The sequence below is a fragment of the Serinus canaria genome, chromosome Z (assembly GCF_022539315.1).
Source record: "Serinus canaria isolate serCan28SL12 chromosome Z, serCan2020, whole genome shotgun sequence".
Classification (NCBI taxonomy): Eukaryota; Metazoa; Chordata; class Aves; order Passeriformes; family Fringillidae; genus Serinus; species Serinus canaria.
In genome coordinates this window covers 59,013,008-59,035,481 of record NC_066343.1, presented here as the reverse complement: position 1 = coordinate 59,035,481, position 22,474 = coordinate 59,013,008, and the positions used below count along the sequence as shown (strand labels likewise).

Below are 22,474 nucleotides of genomic sequence, written 5' to 3'. Positions count from 1 at the left end.
CACCGGGCCCGGGGCGCGGGGACCGCGGCCGGCAGGGGGCGTACGGAGAGGGGTTTGAGGGGGGGGGCCCATCGATGGGGGCGGCCGCTCTGCGCTCGGCTGCTCCGCGCTCGGCTGCTCCGCCCTGCCGCTCGGCTCTGGATTAGCGCAACTGGCGACGTGGGACGGCCCGGCCCGGCCCCGCGCCCGCCGCCGGCTCCGGGAGCGGCACCGGGAGCTGCACCGGGAGCTGCACCGGGCAGGCCGCCGACGGGACGAGGAGCCCGAGGGCGGCGGCGCTCTGTGCGGCAGCCTCGCCAGCGCTACGCGGTGAGGGGCGGCGGCGCAGGGAGCGCCCCGGTGGGCGGCGATGGCGCTGCGGGCGCGGGCGCTGTACGACTTCAGGTCGGAGAACCCGGGTGAGATCTCCCTGCGGGAGCACGAGGTGCTGAGCCTGTGCAGCGAGCAGGACATCGAGGGGTGGCTGGAGGGCGTCAACAGCCGCGGGGACCGCGGGCTCTTCCCGGCTTCTTACGTGCAGGTGATCCGCGCCCCCGCCGCCGAGCCGCCGCCGCCCGCCCGCTACGCAAACGTCCCTGTCGGCGGATTCGAGCCGCTGCCACCCCCCGCCGCCTTCAAGCCGGCGGCGCAGCAGCCCCCGCCCGAGCCCTACCCGCCGCCGCCCGCCGGGTATCCCTTTCCGCCCTACGGCGGCTCCTACCAGCCCAGCCAGGGCAGCGATGACGACTGGGACGACGACTGGGACGACAGCTCCACGGTGGCCGACGAGCCGGGCGCCCTGGGCAGCTCCTACCCCGACTACGAGGCGGCGGGCAGCGGCGCCTCGGGCCGGTACCGCCTGTCCACCCGCTCCGAGCCGTCCCTGGGCCCCCGCGGCGCGGGGCACCCACCGGGACACCCGCACCCCCCCGGCGGCGGCGGCGCCGCCAAGAGCTCGGCCACGGTGAGCCGCAATCTCAATCGCTTCTCCACCTTCGTCAAGTCCGGCGGAGAGGCCTTCGTGCTGGGCGAGGCGTCGGGCTTCGTGAAGGACGGGGACAAGCTGTGCGTGGTGCTGGGCCCCAGGGGCCCCGAGTGGCAAGAGAACCCCTACCCCTTCCAGTGTTCCATCGAGGACCCCACCAAACAGACCAAATTCAAGGGCATGAAGAGCTACATCGCGTACAAGCTGGTGCCCAGCCACACCGGGCAGCAGGTGCACCGCCGCTACAAGCACTTTGACTGGCTCTATGGGCGCCTGGCTGAGAAGTTCCCCGTCATCTCTGTGCCCCACTTGCCAGAGAAGCAGGCCACTGGCCGCTTTGAGGAGGACTTCATCTCCAAACGTCGCAAAGGCCTGGCCTGGTGGATGGACCACATGTGCAGCCACCCTGTGCTGGCCCAGTGCGATGCCTTCCAGCACTTCCTCACCTGTCCCAGCACGGATGAGAAGGCCTGGAAACAGGGCAAGCGCAAGGCTGAAAAGGATGAGATGGTGGGTGCCAACTTTTTTCTGACCATCAGTGTCCCCACAGGCCCTGGTGCCAGCCTGGACTTGCAGGAGGTGGAAAGCCAGGTGGATGGCTTCAAAGCCTTCACCAAGAAGATGGATGAGAGTGCTCTGCAACTTAATCATACAGCCAACGAGTTTGCCCGCAAACAAGTCACTGGTTTCAAGAAGGAATACCAGAAGGTGGGGCACTCCTTCAAGTGCCTCAGTCAGGCATTTGAGCTGGACCAGCAGGCCTTTTCAGCTGGCCTCAACCAAGCCATAGCCTTCACTGCAGAAGCCTATGATGCCATCGGGGACCTCTTTGCAGATCAGCCCCGGCAGGACCTAGATCCTGTGATGGATTTGTTAGCATTATATCAGGGGCATTTGGCCAACTTTCCAGACATCATCCATGTGCAGAAAGGTAAGACCCTTTTGTGATTTCTGAAATAATTTAACTTTTATGTATCAGTGGTATGCAACCGGTATAGGAACCATTGCCTAAATTTGCCCTGTGTTTGGCTTGCTGGCTTTGTGTTCAGTCTTCCTGTGTTTACTTAGGTAAACTCTGACTAGAAATACAAAAAACACATCAGTGACAATTTTTATTTTGTGCCAAAGGCCTAAACTTAGTTGGGAGTTTTGCTGATCAGAGGTTGCTGTGTTCAGCTGTGTATTTCTGAAAGCAACCACGTCAAACTAAACTGCCTGTATGTTAAAGATTATTTGGCTTATTAACAAACCCTGAAAATCAAGTGGTATGCAAGCATCTATTACTCTGAGGTTTGTGAGGTATCTTAAATCTTTTGTCTGTTAGGTAATAAATATGAAGTAATATAATGATGTTGCAGGTACTCCTCTGATTGACCACTCTGTTCAAGGTGCACGTGGAGGTGTGTGTTTTGCAGCATCAGTCTGATGTTATGTTTAAGGCTGCTGGAGCATCTTTGTTCAGCCAAGTGTCCTGTGGTGTTTGTGAAAGAGTAATGGTCAGCTACAGTGTCCTTAGTTGTTCAACCTTTGCCCTTATTATCATGAACAGATGCTGGTCACCTGTTATTGTTTCAGCATCTTTCTAGTTGAAACACTCTGTCCAGGTTCAGATTGCTAGTTGTAAGGTACTTTGTGACCTGTCAGAAAGAAACTCAAAAATGAAAAAAAATCTGCTATATAAGAAATTACACTTGTTCAGATAAACAGAAGTTTGAGGAGATTCTGCTGTTAAATTATTGATAGTCGTACATTCTTTACCATTGCAAGTAGGTAAGTTCCTCATTAGTCCTTTTTTTTTTGTTATGTTCCTTACCTGTAGTTTTCAACTCAAAGTTCAGGAGAGTGTGTGCATTTGAGCTGCAAAACCAAGGCCAAGGAAACATTACATATGCTCTCCAGAAATGGGTATCCATAAGTTACCCAAGAAAATGCATGAGCTTTGTAGAAAATTATTTTGGAGATTAAATCTCAAGTGAATTGTCACTCAGAGAAAATCAGTCTTTTTCTCCTTACATGACATTTCCAGGGGTTTTGCATCTGGAACAGTACACTAAGTTTGGTAAAAAGAGTTGGAAAAGTTTTTTCAACTCAGCAGAAAGGCGGGTGTCCAGAGATATGCATTGCTGGGAACATCTGAGGAAAGAGAGTTGCTACAAAGTGCACAGTTTGTTGTTATTTAAGAAAATAATCTTTTCATAAAAATTGTATGCATCAAAGTCTGATTTCCATTCTGCTGTCAAATATCAAAAATTGTGAGTGGAAACTTAAACTGTCTTAATTTTATTTTGAAGAAGAAAGGGTGTTGTGAAGCTCAGTATTTGAGGAGTTTCTTTGCTAGCTGCTGTGGTAATGTGTTTTGATAGCAGCTTTCAAATATTTTAGATTTGGAGAGATGAGTGGCCTTGGCACTGCGTCATGTTTGGGAACAGAGCATGTTAAAGTGAGTTGTCATCTAATAGGATTATCTGTAAGCTTCTGGGGAAAAAAAAGGGATGGATACTTGTATTAGGTGGAAAAATCCAGCAGACTGTATAATACATACTATTTAAATAATACATCCTCAGGCTTTAGGTTATATGGAGGTCTTCACTGAAATATTTTTGGAAACAAACCTTTGAAGAGAGGACTGGGAATAATAAGATAGGTGCTGAAAGCATCCTTATTTCTTTTGTAGTTCTATTTGAATTAACACTTACTGGTAAAGTGCACCTTACTGAACTGCTGAAGGTTCATATAAATAACGAGCAATGCATGAGCATGAAGTATGTAGAGTTGATTTTGGGCTAGAGCACTGTCCTGGAGTAGACTGGAGAAATGTCCAGCTCCCCTGTATGCAGGTATTAATGCTCCAGCGCATCTGAGCTAGCACTGTGTCATCCATGGTACATGCTCGTCTTAGGAATATGGCAGGGGCTTGAGAGGGTGGTCTCTTGAGTGTACATGGCCATGACAGGAGCTAAGTTGTGTGGGTTGTGTGTTTGTTGTTATTTCTGTTACAAGACAGCAAACCAGACAAAAAATGAGCGGCATGTTTTGTGCTCCATATTGCTGGTTTATTACTCTTAAGGGGTACTGTTAAGAAGGTACAGCTTTTCAATGCCAGTCTGTAAACTTCAGATGAAAATATGAACTGTCTGGTGTTCTTGCAACATAAAGGCTTTGTTTTAAATATACTGTCTGGGATAGTTGCCAGTTTTGAGAAATAATATTGTCCCTATAGACTACACACATATCTGTTTGTATAGTCAACAGCTATGAAACTGTGTTTGTGATAAGAAATCGTCTGAAAAATAGAGTTGGCATGTCTTTCTTCAAGGGTTTTATTTTCTAGTTTATAAGCTCATTAAGCAGTAAAATTACACCAAAGTGCCCTTATAAGTTGCAGAACCAGCAGCCTGACTGATAAATTGTTTAAATGGCCATGCCTTTAAAATTATGAACCCTGAAATTAGAAGTAGTGCTCTTTTTTTGCTACATAATGCAAATATATTGCTTACTTCTGATAAAACCCAAGATCATATTCCCTTTGTCCTAAGAGGGATGGAAGAACAAAGGCAGCTGTACCAAAACTTGCCTGTGCCTGTGCATAGAGCTGGAGGACCATGAGTGTGAGGAAGATTGACTCCCAACCCTCGCAGCTCAAGCTGGATCCCTGCATATCTATGGGGCCTGATAGGATTCATCCAAGAACCCTCAGAGAGTAGGGTGATATCATTATGAAGCTCCTCTCATTGATTTTTGATCAGTCTTGGAAATCCTAAGAGGTCCCAGCTGACTGGAAGCTGGCAAACATCCCAGTTCTCAAGAAGGGCAGGAAAGAGGACCCCTTCCACAGTCCTGTCAGTCACATGTCAGTGCCTGGTGAAGTTATGAAGAAGCTTATTCTGAGAAGTGTTGAAAACACTTGACAGACAATGCAGTCCTTGGTCACATCCAGCACAACTTCATGAGAGGAAAGTCCTGCTTACTGAGTCTTTCTTTTAAGACAAGGTAATCCACACAGTTGATCAAGGGAAACCAGTTGGTGTGATCTTTTTGGATTTCACTAAAGCTTCTATTGCTCTCTCTCTCACTGTATCCTTCTGGACAAAATGTCCATCTCACAGCTGGACAAACACATCATGGATAGGGTGAGAACTGGCTCATGGATTGGGCACAAAGGTTACTGTGAATGGGGTGGTATCAGACTGGGGACCTGTCCCTAGGGGGGCTCCACAGGCCTGTGCTCTTTGACATCTTCATACAGGACTTGGACAAAGCACTGGAAGGGACACTAAGTATGTTCCGGTGATACAAATCTGGGAGGAGCTGTTGACTCCCTCACAGGGAGGGAGGCACTGCAGAGAGACCCTGACAAAGTAGAGGGCCAGGCAATCACCAACCATATGAAGTTCAACAAGGGCTGGTGCTGGATTCTGCTGGGATGGGCCAGCCCTGCATGTACAGACAGACAGGGGAATGAGAGGCTGGACAGCAGTGCCATGGAAAGGGCCCTGGGGCTCTGGTCCATGGCAAGTTGAACATGAGCCAGCAGTGCCCTGACAGCCAGGAGGGCCAAGCGTGTCCTGGGGACATCAGGGACAGCATCACCAGCCAGGCAAGGGAGGGGATCGTCCTGCTCTGCTCTGCTCTGCTCTGGGGCAGCGTCACCTCAAGTTCTGGGGGCACTTCTGGGTGCCACAATACCAGACATTAAACTACTAGAGAACATCCAGAGGAGGGCCATGAGGATGTTGAAGGTTCTGGAGGGGAAGCCTGATGAGGAACAGCTGAGGTCACTTGGTCTGTTCAGCCTAGAGAAGAGGAGACTGAGGGGAGACCTCATTGCAGCTTGCAACTTACTTGTGGGGGGAAAAGGAGGGGCAGGCACTGATCTCTGTGTGGCTGATGAGGTGACCCAAGGGAATGGCCTGAAGTTGTGTCAGGTGAGGTTGAGGCTGGATATTAGGAAACGTTCTTCACCCAGATGAGCACTAGAACAGGTCCTGAGGGAAATGGTCCAAGCACCAAGCCGGATAGATTTCAAAAAGCATTTGGACATACCCTCACCTGGCACCTGGTGTGACTCTTGTCATGTCCCTTGTAGGGCTGAGTTGAACTCAGTGATACCTGTGGGTCCATTCCTACTCAGCATATTCTGTGATTCTGTAATTTTAACTCTCTTGTCCTATTATGCTTTTGCTGTACTGCAGTTAGCTGAAGAGCTGCTGAATGTGATTTTTAAGTGCAATGTGTGCTATGGACTGAGAACTCTGCATGTCTGAGGTTTTGTGTAAAAACTTTCTGCAACTTATACAAAAAGAGCCACAGACGTAAAAGTTCCCCTCTATGTGGGCTTTTTCTTTTTCTCTAGAATTATGATCCAAAGCCATATAAGCCTTGCTGTTGCTTTGTCTGCATCTTACCAGGAAAATGTGTTAACTGTTGTGCTTTTAATTGTTTTGGGATTCAGGTCTTTCTGCCTTCTTTGCTGAGGACATCATATGTGATCTGATTTGTGTAGTTTGTGTAAAACGCGTGTACCAATGGACTGTGGAAATATTTTCAAACTGTTAATTATCTTATTAATATTGTTAATTGATGTTTTATGAAATGGCAATAGCTTCAATAGGAGATTCTTCAAGTTTCCTTTTCTTTCATCTTGAGTTCCTAGTGTTTAAGTAATTTTCTGCAGGAAGAGTCAATGTTCCTGCTACAGAAGAGACAGACAAAGTATTTGAACATTTATGTACCACATACCATTCGAGGATCAACAGGTCAATACTTTGAGGCCTTTCATATGCACACTAGTCCAGGTCTCTGATTCATTCAATTGAGCCCTAGAGCAAAGAATGTACCAAGTTGGAAACCCAACATTTCCATACTTGGTTTGAGTCCCACTGAGGCTGGTATAGAACATATCAGTCTCAAGGCATATGTCACTTACAACGACTTCTGTTCTATAGCTCTTGTTTGGAAAATTAAGTGATTAGGGAGAACCGGTGCCTGGATACAGTAGACAATGGCAGAGTGGTGTCTCAAGCTTCTAAACATCCCAATACTTCCATGCATATAGCCCTCAGCTTCTTGTAGGTAGATGCTTCTAATGTGCATGCGTGAAAATATTCTTGGGCATATATGTGAGTTTTTTTGAAGGAAAGGTACATATTAGATACACTTGTACACAGTTTTCTTTAGCCTCTGGTGAAACATTTGCAGAAGAGGGATATTAAGTTCCAGAGGCACAAAACACTAAGCTGCATTTTATAATTTTCTATTGCAGAACTGATGTATTGTTCAAGAAATACTGGTTCAGTTTTTTTAATTTTGAGCAGCAAAGCAGCTTCCCATTTTTAATGAATAATACCTTCTCTTTTATGCATTTAAGGTCTACTTGGGGAAATTCCCTAGGCATTCTTGGTGAAATAATTTCTACGTATTAATTGCTAAAGCTTTGCTCAACTTGATGCAATCTTCATACTTCTGTAATCTTCAACACAAATGCTCACTGCAGGCCCATGCAAGTTCAGAAAATTCATGCACTTGTGGGATTAGGAGACAGTATATGCTACTATCGTAGCTCATCCTTGTCTGGCTCTCTTGTCTTCATATTTGCTTCTCTACTCTCACTAGAGAGTAGAGAAGTTGGGGGAGTTTTGGATATCTTTCTTTCAAGTTTTGTTTTAGGAATTACTATAATTGGCCTCTTGCGATTCACGAAAGTGGAGGAAGTACTGACTAACATGCTGTTTCATCTCTGCTTTTTAGATTTCTTCTCTCTTAACATTGTGATGTTAATGTTTGAGAACTTTCTGGGTATGGTTTTTACAAAAGAGACCTGAAAAAGTTGTCTAAATATTTCCTGAGATAGAGGCAATTCCATTTCCTTTGCATTCCAGGATTTAGGAGAATTGGTTTTAGAAATACCTGAATGACTTACTGTTTTTTGGTCACTGTTTGTGAAAAGTAAAATAAAGCAAATAGTCTTATTTACCTGAAGCAAACTTAATTCTAGACATAGGCTTTAAAGAATGCATTTGCTGTGTTTTTAGAATATTTACAAATATCACATAAATATTTTTATATTATTTACAAAACTGTAGGTAAAAAATCTATTCAGATGGAAATGCATCAAAATTCAAAGCACCAGAAAACCCAAACAGCACTGAAACCTGGAACTCTCTAATATTTTCAGCTTCCTTCTCCCTCCTCCCCCCATGGAGAAGTAGTATTTGAATTAATGAATAAATCAGACTGGTTAATATTGGCACCTAAAACTTTATATACAGTATAAAAGCAATGCTCTTCTCTTGTGCTTACTTCCTAAGCTCTTAAATTTGTTGTGCAGACAGGGTTTTTCTCATCACTGTTTTTCCTGTTATCCGCCTTGTAGGGTTTTTGCTCCTCTGTCCCTCAGATGCATACACTTTGCATGGGCTTCAACTCAGGTAGCTGGTGGTTAAGAGCTAGGCATGCAATCCTAGCCAGATGACCTGTGCAGCAGTAAGAGGAGATGGGCACATCATCTGTGTAAGAGCTTTGCTGAGAAAGGATGTACTGCTCCAGGATGACTTCTATTTTTTGCCATGTCAGCCTCTCCATAGCTGTCACAGTGATGATGTAACACTGTCTGCTTGCTGCCGCATTACCCAATATTGTCTTACAATATTTGAAGGTAACCTTAAGGAAATGGAGCTAAAATGTGAAAGAATCTTCACATTTAGAAACTATGTAAAATTACGGCTCCCTTAGTTTGTGTGAAGGTAGAGGACAGGAGTAAATGACTTAAAACTGAGCAATGCCTTTACTTGAAGAAAATTAAACAGTAAGAAGAAAAATAAAGGACTTCTATGCCCTGTCTCTATGAAAGATACATGGGTCTTCTTAATGTATGATTATTTTTCCTTTTCCACTCCCTCACAATCTCTGTGGCTCTTTAAGGGAGCGATATTCATGCTGTTGTGATGAGTCATTTTCTTATTACCTTCTGAAACTAGTCTGGTATCATACACTTTCAGTAACAGAGACATTTCATGGCTAATAACACACAAATGGGTTGCTTTTTCAAAACCTGCTGGTATCAGAGGAAGACTATAGCTATTCCTTCTGTGGGAGAGACTACATGTGTTACCACACACTAGAAAGTCTGTCCTGTCTGCTCTTCTCATCCTGACAGGAGATGTTTTGATTGGAGATCATACCTCTAGGTTTGACTACAGGCAGTGCATGTTTAAATAAATACAAATATTCATCAGATTTGTAGTCAGATCATAGAAAATGTCCCAATACTATGTGCTCACCACAAGCAGTAAGGCTTTATCTACTGGGAAGACTCTGTGAGCAACTAGGGAGTAGAAGAGCAGTGCAGACATTGAAGAATTAAAAAGTATACTGTAAAAAGAGGAATTCTCTTTCAAAAACAAAGTAATGCCTTTTGAGAGACATATGGAGAATCTATAGAGGGGGCTGGTTCTTCTGAAGCCCTGGGTGCTCCTAGTCTGGCTGATAGGTCTTCTATCCAAACATGGAAGACAAGAATTGGTAGACTGAAAATGGACAGAAGCTCCCAGAGCTCTTCCAGTTCTTTGTTAGCACATTATCAAAAACAAACAAGCTGACTAACTTTTTTAGTTTGTAAGTCACCTTTAGAACAAGGACATGTTTCAGCCTTTCCAGCATCTTTCCATGACTTCATTGTTAGACTTTGAACAGTTAAAATGCCAAGTCAGTAAGTGCAGACTGTGTAAACTTATCCAGTTGGCATCTTATGTATTTTAAATTTCCTGGTTCAAATAACACAGAATTTGAAAATTTTAATTGAAAAAAATAGGAAATTACATTTGGCTGAGTCCCCAAACATGAGCCTTATCAGCAGACTAGAGCAAACAAATGGCACATGCTTTCTTATGCAGTCTTGTTTGTATCTTTCATAAAAGCCACGAGGACTTAAATAAAATGGAACAAAGCCCAAACAACCCACCAACATTTAAACAATCTGTTCAGTTCTTGCCAATGTTCTGTTACTTCTTCTGTTACTGTAGCAGAACAGGAAAAAGTGTGATGTTTTCAGCCTTTGTTTTAAGTAGGTACACATCATGGGTGGACAACTTCTGTAATCATAGTGAACTGAGCTATGCTTTTTATGCCTACCTGCAGTTCATTAACAATGTGAAAAAAAGGTTCATCCTCTGATTCAGAGTTTATGTTGCTTTGTTGTCCCATAGTAAAAGCAACTTACTATTCTGATTTTTTTTTTGAATGTTTGTGATTTTGAATCTTTGTATGCATGAATAGTTATGCTGCCTAGCTAGCAGTATACTAAAAGGGCATTTCTTTTAAATAATGTTAGTATAGCATTATATTAAAATTTTCACATGTTTTGCTTTTATATTATATAACATATTTTAATTGGTTGCATTAATGATGGCTTACCTTGAATGTTTTTTTCTGCTACAGGAGTTCTACTTCTTTTTGTTTATACAGAGAAACTGCAGAAAATGCAGCTTTTCAAACAAGGAAATTTATTTCTGCTCTTGCAGAGAAACGTTCAGAAATCTAAGAGAGGGCAATTAAGGGTACTAGGATAACATAAACAAGTATCTGCATTTCATTTGCATCTTAAATCTTTTATATGAATTTATGTTAAACTGCCTGTACATGTTTTATTTGCTCATCTTACGACAGTAGTGGAGCTTAACAGGTGATAGTGGGCAAGCAAACACTGTAAGTTGTATTTGTTCTTTGCTTCCCTTTTAGTCTTAACAGAAGACAACATCCAAAAGCAGGTGTTTCATTGTGCCCTAATAGAGTAGTGATGTAAGAGTCAATGGAACTTGCGTTTATACTTACTTCTCTCAGTAATAGTTGGAGGTTGATACACAGTGTTACCTGGTTCCCCTGTCCATCCACATCCCATGAATCTTACAAAATTTTTGAAAGAAGTCAACGTTTAATGTAATAGTGCTTACATCCATTTTGGAGAGGAGAAGGACAACACATTTCTGCTCATTTGTTTTTAACCATTTCTACTGAAAATTAATTTATTTTAACCATGGACAGCATAATTTTTGATGGTTGTTTTCTTGAAGTCAGCAGTATGAACAGGGCGTTTACAAAAGCTGTTAAAACTCTGGAGCATCTTTCTAACAAAGTGCTTGTTCCTAGCATCCTAATTAGGAAAAATTCACAAAACCTGTGACAACTGAACTGTAATAAACCAATTCCAATTCTGGAAAAGCAGAGTTCTGTATTAGAAAGCTTGTTTGATGCCCTAGTTAGATGTAAACTAATGAGAAGTACTAAAAAGGACTGAAAGGTTTCATCTTGGTACTTCTGCAAATTCCAATTGCCTAAATTTTCCAGTGTGGTCCTAAAAAACATGACTACCTTTTTAATGGGCAAATGTACTGTATTTCTCGTGACCAGTGTAGCTTATGTTTCACTCTTGTTGGTCCCCCTAGTCTGCACTGCCAGCTGAAACCACACCAAAGAAAAAGTCTTTTGAATGGTACATGTGAGTGCCAAAAAGTACAGAGTGCCTTAGAACTGGGCAAACCCAGCATTAGTTAGCATTTGCTTCTCAGGCTGTGGTGCAAAATGTTATGTTTGTGATAACAGACAGCTGTACGGATAGTTTAACTGGATTTTACAGTCAAATGATTCCTGGTGGGTCTCCTTTCAGACATCACTGTAAGTGCTTGTAAAGTCAAAACTATTCACAAACACAGTTTAAGCATGCTTTAGTGTCTAAAATAAAGTAATTTGTTTGCTTAGAAGACTACTAGTGTACAATGCCTCAGAAGATAACAGTTTTAACATCTCTGCATTCAACATTTGAATGGAAAATATTAATCTCATTTTACACACTTCTTCTGTGTGGCTACCTAGCATTATGTTTTTTTGGGGTTTTAAAAAACTTTATAATGGCATTATGTGGGGCAGTAGATGCATTAAAATTTTAATTCAATGATGTTTCTTTCATTTACTTGACCATGTTGCTCTCATTTTCTGTTATCAGCTCCTCCAAAGGCAAGCTATCACATCTGCTCAGTTAGCAGTGTGGTGTAGCATGGCCCAGCAAAACATTGGTACTGGAGGTGCTCCACACCAAGGCTTATTGATTCCTCTGGGGTACTCTGGAGTGAAATGCACATTGACAGTGTGGAGATTTAAATATTTTTTCAGTAGTGTGATCATTTTGCACTCTCTGAAAATGCACAGGTATGATTACAATCCGTGTAGATTTGGATCAATAAATCAGCTCTGTATGCTCTTCCTCTGTGTGCACTAACTGACAGATGTATGCTCAATGAGTCTAATCAGATCCTAATAATCATACTATTAAAACTTAAAAAGATATTAGTTAGACTACCAGTAACCCTGGTAATTTTGAAAAAATGACATTTTACACTGCATTCTAGCATCATGGTTAATTTGGTTTATGTTAATTAAATCAATTTAAAAGTTAAGACAGTCAGATGAGGTTACAGCTAATTAATGTTCTGAAATATCTAGCAAAGACTGTGTGTGAGCTCCTGAGTTGTGTAAATTAAAAAGTGACTTCATTTTGAACTGAAGAATGTGGTTTTTAGTGTCAGCTTTCAATAAACTTTGCAGCAGGGTAACTGAAAGAGCAAATAATTATGTCTGATTTTAATAACTGTAGTCAGTGTTGATATAGATGTCAGCAGAATGCTGTAATTTATAAACCTAAAAGGATAGTACTTTGTTGTTCTGGGCTTTTTTTGAGCAATAGGCAACAAATCAATGAAAAACTAAGCTCACTTCTTCAACTATTGTTAGGCTGCAGGTTCTAAAAGCATTATAGCTATTTTCATGTATCTACAAAAACCTCTATAATACTAAAGTAATTGCAGTTTGATATATTTGAGTTTTATATTTTTGACATTTCACTATGGAAAAGGAAATGTTGTTAAAGTGGTTTTGTGCGCTAAAGAAGAATGTCATCTTTTAAATGCAAAGACTGGATTTGAAAACTATTGAATTGGCACTTACCAAAAGCAAGTGGCAGAATTTTGCCTTTGGATTTGAAAATCACTTTGGTTTTTTTGGTGTAAAACTGTAAAATAGATTTTTTTTAAAGCAACTCATTCCAATATTAATAACTGTAATGGTACTTTTTCTCTGTGACATTTCTTTTAGTTCAGTCTCCACAGAATAAGTCTTCTGGTTTTAATTTCAGGCGAATTCCTATTATGCTGCTTTCCGTTATAAATCTTGGCCAGAAAATGTAAAGAATTTGCAGAATCTCAGTGTAGGCTTCTTTTGTTAATCACTGCTCAGAGCATTCTTAAGAAAATAATCTGTCAGTGTAGCAAAATCTCTGTTCTGTTACTATTTCACTTTCAATTGAGCAGAAGTTTGGGAATTATTTCAGAGTTGGATTTCATGTATGTGTTATCTCATTGTCATGGTTTGAGCACAGCTGGAAGTTAGGCACCAAGCAATCACTCACTAAACCCTTTCTGCTCTCTCCCCCCACCCTAAACCCAGTGGAATGGGGAGGAGACTTGAAGTAAAATTTGTATGTTGAGATAAGAACAGTTTTAATATTAATGATAATAAAAAGGAAACAAACAGGTGATGGACTATGCAGTTGTTCACCACCCACTGACTGATGCCAGACCCCCTTCCAAACCCAGATCTGCTGTGCTTCTGGGTAACTCCCCCAGTTTATATCCTGGGCATAGATATAAACTGTGGGGTGGAGTGTTCCTTTGGTCAGTTCCAATCACTTGCCCAACTATGTCCAGTTTTCTTTTGTGCACCTCCTCACTGGCAGAACATGAGACAGGAGGCAGAAAAAGTCCTTGAGTTGGAATAAACATACCATAGCAAAAACCCAAACATCAGTGTGTTATCAACACCATTCTCATTCTGAATCTAAAACACAGCACTGTAACAGTATTAAGATATTAACTCTACCCTAGCTGAAAACAGGACACTCATGAAATGCTTCTGCAATTTCCCTTGTATTGTAGCTAATGATTGTGTAACCCCGGGCTGACCTGGATCACATAGCTAAGCCAATGATAGAGTTAAGGCATCATCTCTCTCCCCAGGCCACTTGCATTCTTTTATTGGATTAGTCATTTGAGACATCTTGTAACAACATCTTTGCTAGATGTGGAGTAAGAGGGACAACCATGTAGACCAACTTGCTCTGGCAGCACTCTGCTGGATTAGAAATAATGTTGTTTCCATGCACGTGAGCTACCTAGGGTTTGCTTTTTCAAATCTTTAAGCAAAGACCGCTAGTTAAATAACCTCATCATTAAGTAAGGAAAAAGAAAATATTTCTAGTTACATTATCTGCTTGTGCATCTTTTTATGAAAGCAGCATTATTAATATGTTTTTTTTCCTTTTTCATTAGAGATGGTTTCTTAGATTTCTTGTAAGAAAAATAAAGCTAAGGGAGTTGTTTGACAAGTTCAAAGCTCTCTCTTCATGAAGGTGCTTTGAAGGATACATTATGCATCCTATTAGAGTATTTAATATGCTGGACCGGTGAATGGTGTGGAAATGTATGTTGTTTTACCTTCTAGTAAGTAGTGCACTAAATATTATTTTGTAGCTTGCTGATAGTAGAAAGATGAAATATTTATTGCATAGCTAATTTTATTTGCTCAAGATTTCTGAGGTACAGCTGCTGAGAGATCATTAAAAAAATGTGTTTGCTCTGTTTTAGTATAATATATCACTGAAGTGAAAGAGATACTTTAATAGCTGCAATAATAAAGGCATTACAATCATAGGATATAAAAAATTTACCTGCTGGCTCTTTCAAGTAGGTGAGTTTTCAAGTTGAATATTTTGAAGTGAGGTACTGAAGACTTTGATATATTGGTGACTTAACAGATTCTTGAGACTGACAGTGGATTTCAGACCCCAGTGAATTCAGCTGGTGCTTGCCCACTGCTTCAGGTGCTGTATTCAGCAGTGTTGAACTGATGCTTCTTTGTGTTTCATCCATGTGCAGCATTACTGTACACAGTTAAATTGCTGCTGCTACAGCAATGTACTGTTTGTGTTTTTTAAGAATGGTGCAAGCCCTGCCATGAAACAGATGTTATTGTAGTAAACACTGTGCAAATAGAGAGCAAAAAAAGGGCTCCTGCCCTGAAGAATTCTTTGTGTGGATTAGTAGCTTTGGACACAGCTGATGTTTCACTCCTATCTGTTGCATTCAGCACTTGAGAGCTGATTTTTGGGTATTTTGGGAAGAGTGGAAAGGGAAAGATGCTGCATCCTTTACAGGTATCACTATTCTTTGGCTCCCGATTGCATGTGCTAGTAGGCACAGGGCAAGCCTGCCTTCCTAGAGAGACTAAGGAATTGAGTGAAAAGCAGTCTGAATTGCAGTCTGGAAGACAGGAACCCCAGAACTTCTGCCCTCTAGCCACACTGGAGGCTGCAGCTTGGACTTGGAAATGCATGTACGTCAGCATGGGTTCACAGGAGTACACATGTACTTCCTCTGTGGAAGGAAATCGAGTGTATGGACCCATCCTTATTTGACACTTCACACAATCTCAAAACATTTGTTACTGGAATAAAACTGCAGATGGTGTGAAAATAGATTGTTTGACCCAAACCTAAGTGCTTTTGGGTTCAGGATATTTTCCTGAGTGTGTTCAGCTCTTCCTACCTCATAGCAATCTCATGTTTCCATGACTAGCTTACTGTCTCGATACACTTCTTTTTTCCTCATAATTCTTCAGCACCCATTTAAGCTGCTGCTAGTACGCTGTTTTATGGCTTGAAATTATTTATTTCTACTGAGAACTCTGCATTGTCCCTGTTTTCTTGTCTTCTAGCACAATACACTAGCACAAATTTTGCTAGCACAAATGTCCCTTGTTGAATGCATTTATATCCTCTTGTGTTGTCTAATTTCATATTTCAAAACAATTACTGAAATCTGAGTCTCTTTTAAACCGTTAGCTGCAGTGAGCATAGGAGTCTGTTTACTGTAAGGATTTGGTCAGTGACAAACAGCATTCATATAAGCTTTTCCACACCTTTAAGAACAGAAATAGATGAGGCTAAGTTTTCTGCATTTTTAATCCAGGCCCTCTTCACTTGTTGAAAGCTAGTCCTGATCACTGGGAAGTGACTCCTGACAGAAGGTCTTTAAATGCATGAGCAAGATTGAACAGAATCTGTACATCTGGATCTAAAAAAGCCCAAGAATTAATTTTTATGTATTCCATCCCCCTGGGAACAGTGCACTGGTGTATATTTATCCCAGGCATGGATGCACAATGCACTGATGTGTATTTATCCCAGGTACTCTGCAGGAGGCTTCATTGAGCTACTGTGCATTGGGAGGTGGCTCCTTCTGTTTCTTCTTCCTAAAATATGTTTTAGCCTTTTCTCGAATTGCTGTGATTCAGCCTTCTTTTCTTTTAAATACATCTTCCTTTTTTTGTTGTTTTTGTCATCCAAACCAATACTAGGTATTCACATAATTAAAATCAGAAACCAGGAGAAATTTCTGCAGGTGTGCTTCTAGACCAGTGGGCCTTGCTCACCCCAGCCTCCCCGCCGAGGGTGGTTGCAGGAGCTGTGAGCTGCCAGAGTAGGCCCTGAGAGTGATGGATCAATTAGTGAGGGGGGAGCTGGGGGAGTTCATAGAGTACAGACTGGGGTGCAGCAGGTCCGGAGTTGTGAGCTGGGAGCCCTTAAAGTTTACCTACTGAGTAAGCATCACCTACTGAGGCATCTCTGCACAAGATGCCTCTCTTCATGAGGGAAATACACAACGGGCTGCTCTCCACTCCACAATTCCTTGTCTTCTGGTCATTGTAGGATGAATCACTGAACCTTCCACATCAAGAAATCTCTGTTCCAGCTCAGGGTTTTGCTCACATCGATTAAAATATGAGAAGTGTAGATTATGGAAAGGTGTTTGGGAAAAATGGGCAATTTTTTATTATTTAAGCTGCTTTCAAAGCCATGAATAACTTTTACTTGGATTTGCTAAACTAAGTCGTGCAAACTTCAGTAGATGCTGAACAGCTTAAAAATGACATTTTTAAACAATTAATTTTCTTTTAGAGTAAAGCATTTTGGGAGTTTTTTCTCTGTATTTATGGAGAATTCTTTGACTGTCCTAAAATAAGATAATATTATCCCTCTATGGAGTTATTTTAAGATTAATTATATTACTATTAAAAGCTTCATTTAAAGATATTAAAAAAACCAAAAAACAAGCAGTAAGGTACAGCTTATGCATATGTATGAGCTTTGTCATGTACTGCTGACATCTGGTTATAGTCTGTCCAGATTTTAAAAGAAATTCCACTACAGGAGCAGTATGATCCATATGCATTAACAGAGCAATGTTAATGATTGGATTCCTTCACTAATTTAAATCTTTCCCTTTTATTTTTAATAGCAAAAAAATACATACTATATCTAGTCTGAAGGGCACTTGTGTTTGGTAATATATGTTTTTTATTGATGTAAAACAATCTGAAGATTACACATGCTCCATAGTTTACTTATGCTTTCAGATGCTGATACTGTGAATTTCAGTATTTCTTTTCCAGTTTGGTCATTTTAGAAATAACATCTAAAGCTGTTTCTCACATCACAACTGAAGAGTTGTCATGTTTATTTAACCAGCTACATCTGGCTTCCAGTAAGTCCCAAATTTCAATTTTTCACGGCTGTGCATAGATTCCTGTCGTGCCCACAGAGCACAGAAAAATTTTTGCTAAGGCTAAATTTGTTGAAAGAAGTGTTCTTCTTGTAGGAGGAGGGATTAAGTGTTTTTTTAGATCATACCCTACCTCACAGATTCCTTACTCCTTAGAGAACAACGTACAGATCTTCTGGCACAGTGTCACAGCCAGCACCACTGTGTGTGGAAAAGGTTTTTCAGTGGTGTTTTGGGAGCCAGGCTGGAGATGATGAGGTTAATCAGCAGAAGCAGCCTGTGCCAAGCTCTTAGCCATCCCACTGTCATGCCATGGGAGCCAGGAAGGTGTGGAACAGTGCCTCTGCCTTGCAGCCCCCAGAGACAGACATTGCCATTAGCCTTCAGGCAGCATGCTCTAGTCACGTGTAAGAAGTGTAATCTGAAAGGAGAGTTACAGCATTACAAGTATTTACAGGAACAAGAATCTAGTGAGATGATAAAAAGTTGTACTAGTCTGATTTGGTTTAGTTCTCTAAATAAAATAAGTAAGACTAAGAAGTTGCTCTGTGGGAAATTGAGTCCAGTATGAATATCTCAAGATGGCTCTGCTTTGGGTAGGTCTGTTTTGGATGATACTTTGCTTTTGTAGGATGTATGTGCCTTAATTAGCTATTTGGAGAGGGAGGATTGTCAGTTCTGTAACTCTGCTTTTCTACTATGTTTTGCAGCACTGTGTAAGCATAAGGTCTGCTTGTGCATCTGTGACTTTGAGATAAACTTTTCCATTCTCTGGTAATCAATAATTTGATTTGGAGTATCTCTGGTGTAAAAGCAAAAACATGTTTTGACAAGATATTGTATATTAACATATGCTTTTGACATGTCACGAGGATTGGGAAAAGGGGTATTTCACATAGTCTAGTTCTTAACAAGGTTATTTTTCTAGTATTTATGTAGACTTAAATTGATCTGACTAGTTTTCTTGTGCTTTCACTTACTCTTCTGCAGTTATAATGATAACATATTCTCTGAAGGACGCCATCTGATTTTTAAGGTTGTAAAATAGGATGTTCTAGTAACTTTAGTATGCTTGAGCCTTAAAAAAGTATTGAGTTTTATTTTTTACACAGGATCCACTGGTCCCTGATTTTTCTTATGTTAAAAATCTTTTGTTTTATTGTCTTTCATTCGCACATATATCTATGCACACCTATAAATACACTGAGAATAAGTCTTATACAAATCCTTGTTGTTGCTAACTCACTTGTTAAAGTTCAGTAGTTAAGTCTACGTGGTCCTTACAGTTCAACTGTTTCATTTTGTTCTTTACACAGGAGCCCTTACCAAAGTAAAGGAGAGTAAGCGACATGTGGAAGAGGGGAAGATGGAGCTCCAAAAAGCTGAGGGCATTCAAGAACGTTGTAACATTATTTCCTTTGCAACCCTTGCAGAAATTAATCATTTCCACAAAATTCGTGTGAGGGACTTCAAATCACAGATGCAGCATTTCTTGCAACAGCAAATACTCTTTTTTCAAAAAGTGACGCAAAAGCTAGAAGAAGCTCTTCACAAGTATGACAGTGTTTAGTCTCTGATCTGTGGACTTTGCTCAGCATCAATGTCACCCAGGCAGCAGAGCAAGTGCTGCTGAAGAGCTGGTGCCAGTGGTAGATGGCGGTACAAGAATGGGTTTGTGTTCACCTGGAACCCAGGTTTAATCTCTGATTATGTAGAAAGGAAACAGTTATAGGGCTATGTAGTAGAAACAGTACCATGCATTGTAACTAAGTTATACTGTGTATGCCTACACCATTGTAACTTTTTTGAAATAATGAGTATACTATTTGCCTTATTGCTTTTTGAAATACAGTATCTTAGTGCATACTTCATAGACCTCAAAGCCCTTTGGGTATTTAAGGAAGTTGGCTAGATAAATGCCTGCTTCAGATGCCTTTTTACTTTCCTAGATTTGGATTTCCTAAATTCAAGCAATTCTCTGTTTACAGACTCCTACTAGAGCAGCTATGTGATTCTGTGCCTTTAGACTCTATTTTTCCTTTTCTAGTAAGTCACATTTTTATGATTAAATGAATGAAGGGTTGGTGCCTATGACAAGAACTGATGATGAAACCTCGCATTGACTGGAAAAAAATTCAGCTGCCATCCAGTTTGCAAAGCATGTACTTTATTACAACAAATGTTAGCTCAAAGGGGAAAAGTTAGATTTATTCGCACTTTCCCTGGAAATCAAGACTAGTTGTTAAATGTACTAGGGTGTAAAGCACATGTACAAAAATACACCACTTAATTCCCTTTCTGAAAGAAATAATACAGTAAGGGGTGGGGGTTTTTGGGTTTTTTGGGGGTTTTTTGTTATTGTTTTATTTTGGTTTTTTGGTTTGGTTTTTTTTTTTTTTTGGTATACAGCATTACTGTAAGTGGAAATTTGAAGAGCTAGCCTAATAAAAATTGCATATATCAAGGGGATATTAATGCAAGCTATGTGGCTGCAACACTTTTTTTTAAGTTTCAAATTATTTGCTCTTTGTTCAGTTGCTGATTTAGTTTAACTTCAGACTTGCATCTGCACTGCCAGTTGTCTGAGTTTAAACTCCACTGTGATTCATTAGTTTACTAAGTTAAAAGTTTTTGGGGATTATCAGTAAATAAATTATCTGAAGGCTTGGCTAAACTGACTTGGAAAACAGGTGGTATTTTTATGTTTGTAACACTTAAGAATTAACAATTGTCTTAATTTTTGTATAAATATTTTTGACAAGCAGGGTGCATTTATAGATATGTAAACACTATCTTTTAAAGAGGTTTATGGCTTATTTCCCTTTAATTAAGTCTGTATTTCTTACCTATTGATTTCCTTCTTATAGGTCAGTATGAAAGAGGGTTTTTGTTTATCCTATCTTTTTTCTCCCGAACAAAAATAACAAAACTTTATGAGGAAGCAAAATGTTTATTTTTTTGTTTAATTGAATTAATCAAAAATAGCTTAAACAAATAAAAGCCTGGAAAAGGAAGTTGAGCAGCAATTGCAGTTAAGTACAAATCATTCCTCACCTATGCAGCAGAAATGTGCATTTCTTTCACACGATCATGTGAGGTTTTGTAGTTTAACCCCACACCTCTGTTTCAGAGGAATAACACTTAAGAATGTAGTTTTGGTTCTAAGATTTATCCCCAAATGTTTGGAGATGGCTGTTTTGCACAAGCTGTGTTTGGCGGTGCTTCTAATACACACATAAAGCAGTAAAATACAGAATAATGAAGAAGGAAATATTATTACAAGAAAGGACAATCAGTGAGGAAAGACTCCATTTCCAGCCTGTTGAAACAGTTCTGCAAACAAGATTGACCATAAAATAAGGACCACAGTCATAGGGCTGACTTGCTCTTTACCTTCCTCATGCTGTCTCATTCTACATTCAAAACTCACCACTTCCCTAACAGCTCTTCCCAGCAGTACTCCTGCTTTCCCAAATGTCATTTAATTATGTGACGGAGTCGTGAGCTAGGTTTGAGCTGAGTTCCATGGCTAATGTTTGCTTGAGCCAGATATTGTTTTAGTAAATGTCTTTACAGTAATTAGATCAGACTATAATCAAGCTGATTCTACATGGAGGTATTAAGACCTCTTCAGAAATTGATCTTGGTTCAGTAGAAGTATTTTAGGAGGTTGGTATTAATGACATGTTCATGTCCAGGAGGAAATCAAGCTGTGATATGTATTCATACAACATTATCAGACAGGTACAGTTTTCCCTAATAAACTGTCATGGCCTTCACCTTACTTTCTCATTTGTGAATTTATTTGAGCAAAGGAAAAGTGAGTGTAGTAATTGGCTAAATTTAATGTACCAGAAAATCTCGGCTGGAGTCCTGGTTTAGGTGGTTGCAGAGTACAGAAAGGTTCAAGTCTACATATATATTAGCATTTTCTTTTTTTCCTCAGTCATTATAGAGTTGAAGTTGAACTGGCTGATGGGTGGAGCACAAGGAGTTACGGTAAAGAGTGTTGCATCAGGCTGGTGACTGGTCACCAGTGGGATTCCACAGAGCTTGATCTCAGGCCCTGTGCTGTTCACTATCTTCATAAATCTCTTGGACACAGATCTCAAAGGAGTACTAAGATGGATGATGAGGCTAAGATGGAAGTGACTGTGGATGCCCTTAAAGGCAGAGAAGCCCCAGAGAGAGATGGATAAATCAGAGGGATAGGCAATCACCAACCATATGAAGTTCAACAAGGGCTGGTGCTGGATTCTGCGCCTGGGATGGGCCAGCCCTGCATGTACAGACAGACTGGGGAATGAGAGGCTGGACAGCAGTGCCATGGAAAGGGCCCTGGGGCTCTGGTCCATGGCAAGCTGAACATGAGCCAGCAGTGCCCTGGCAGCCAGGAGGGCCAAGTGTGTCCTGGGGACATCAGGTACAGCATGGCCAGCCAGGCAAGGGAGGGGATTGTCCTGCTCTGCTCTGCTCTGCTCTGGGGCAGCGTCACCTCAAGTTCTGGGGGCACTTCTGGGTGCCACAATACCAGACATTAAACTACTAGAGAACATCCAGAGGATGGCCATGAGAATGTTGAAGGTTCTGGAGGGGAAGCCTGATGAGGAACAGCTGAGGTCACTTGGTCTGTTCAGCCTAGAGAAGAGGAGACTGAGGGGAGACTTTGCTGTGCTCTTCAACATCCTCATGAGGAGGAGAGGCAGACATTGATCTCATCTCTGTGGTGACCAGTGACGGGATTCAAGAGAATGGCCTTAAGTTGTGCCAGGGGATGTTTAGGTTGGATACCAGGAAAGGGTTCTTCACCCGGAGGGTGTTTGGCACTGGAACAGGCTCCCCAGGG

The 22,474-nt window shown here is 41.3% G+C and overlaps 1 protein-coding gene across 1 annotated transcript; it reads left to right on the top strand.

Moving 5' to 3' along the window:
- Window positions 1–284: 284 nt before the first annotated feature.
- On the top strand, window positions 285–21,412 carry SNX18 (sorting nexin 18). Its single transcript, XM_050987180.1, has 2 exons — window positions 285–1,895; window positions 18,945–21,412. The coding sequence occupies exons 1-2, from the start codon at window positions 350–352 to the stop codon at window positions 19,196–19,198; spliced, it is 1,800 nt and encodes a 599-aa protein (XP_050843137.1). The 5' UTR covers window positions 285–349; the 3' UTR covers window positions 19,199–21,412.
- Window positions 21,413–22,474: the final 1,062 nt, after the last annotated feature.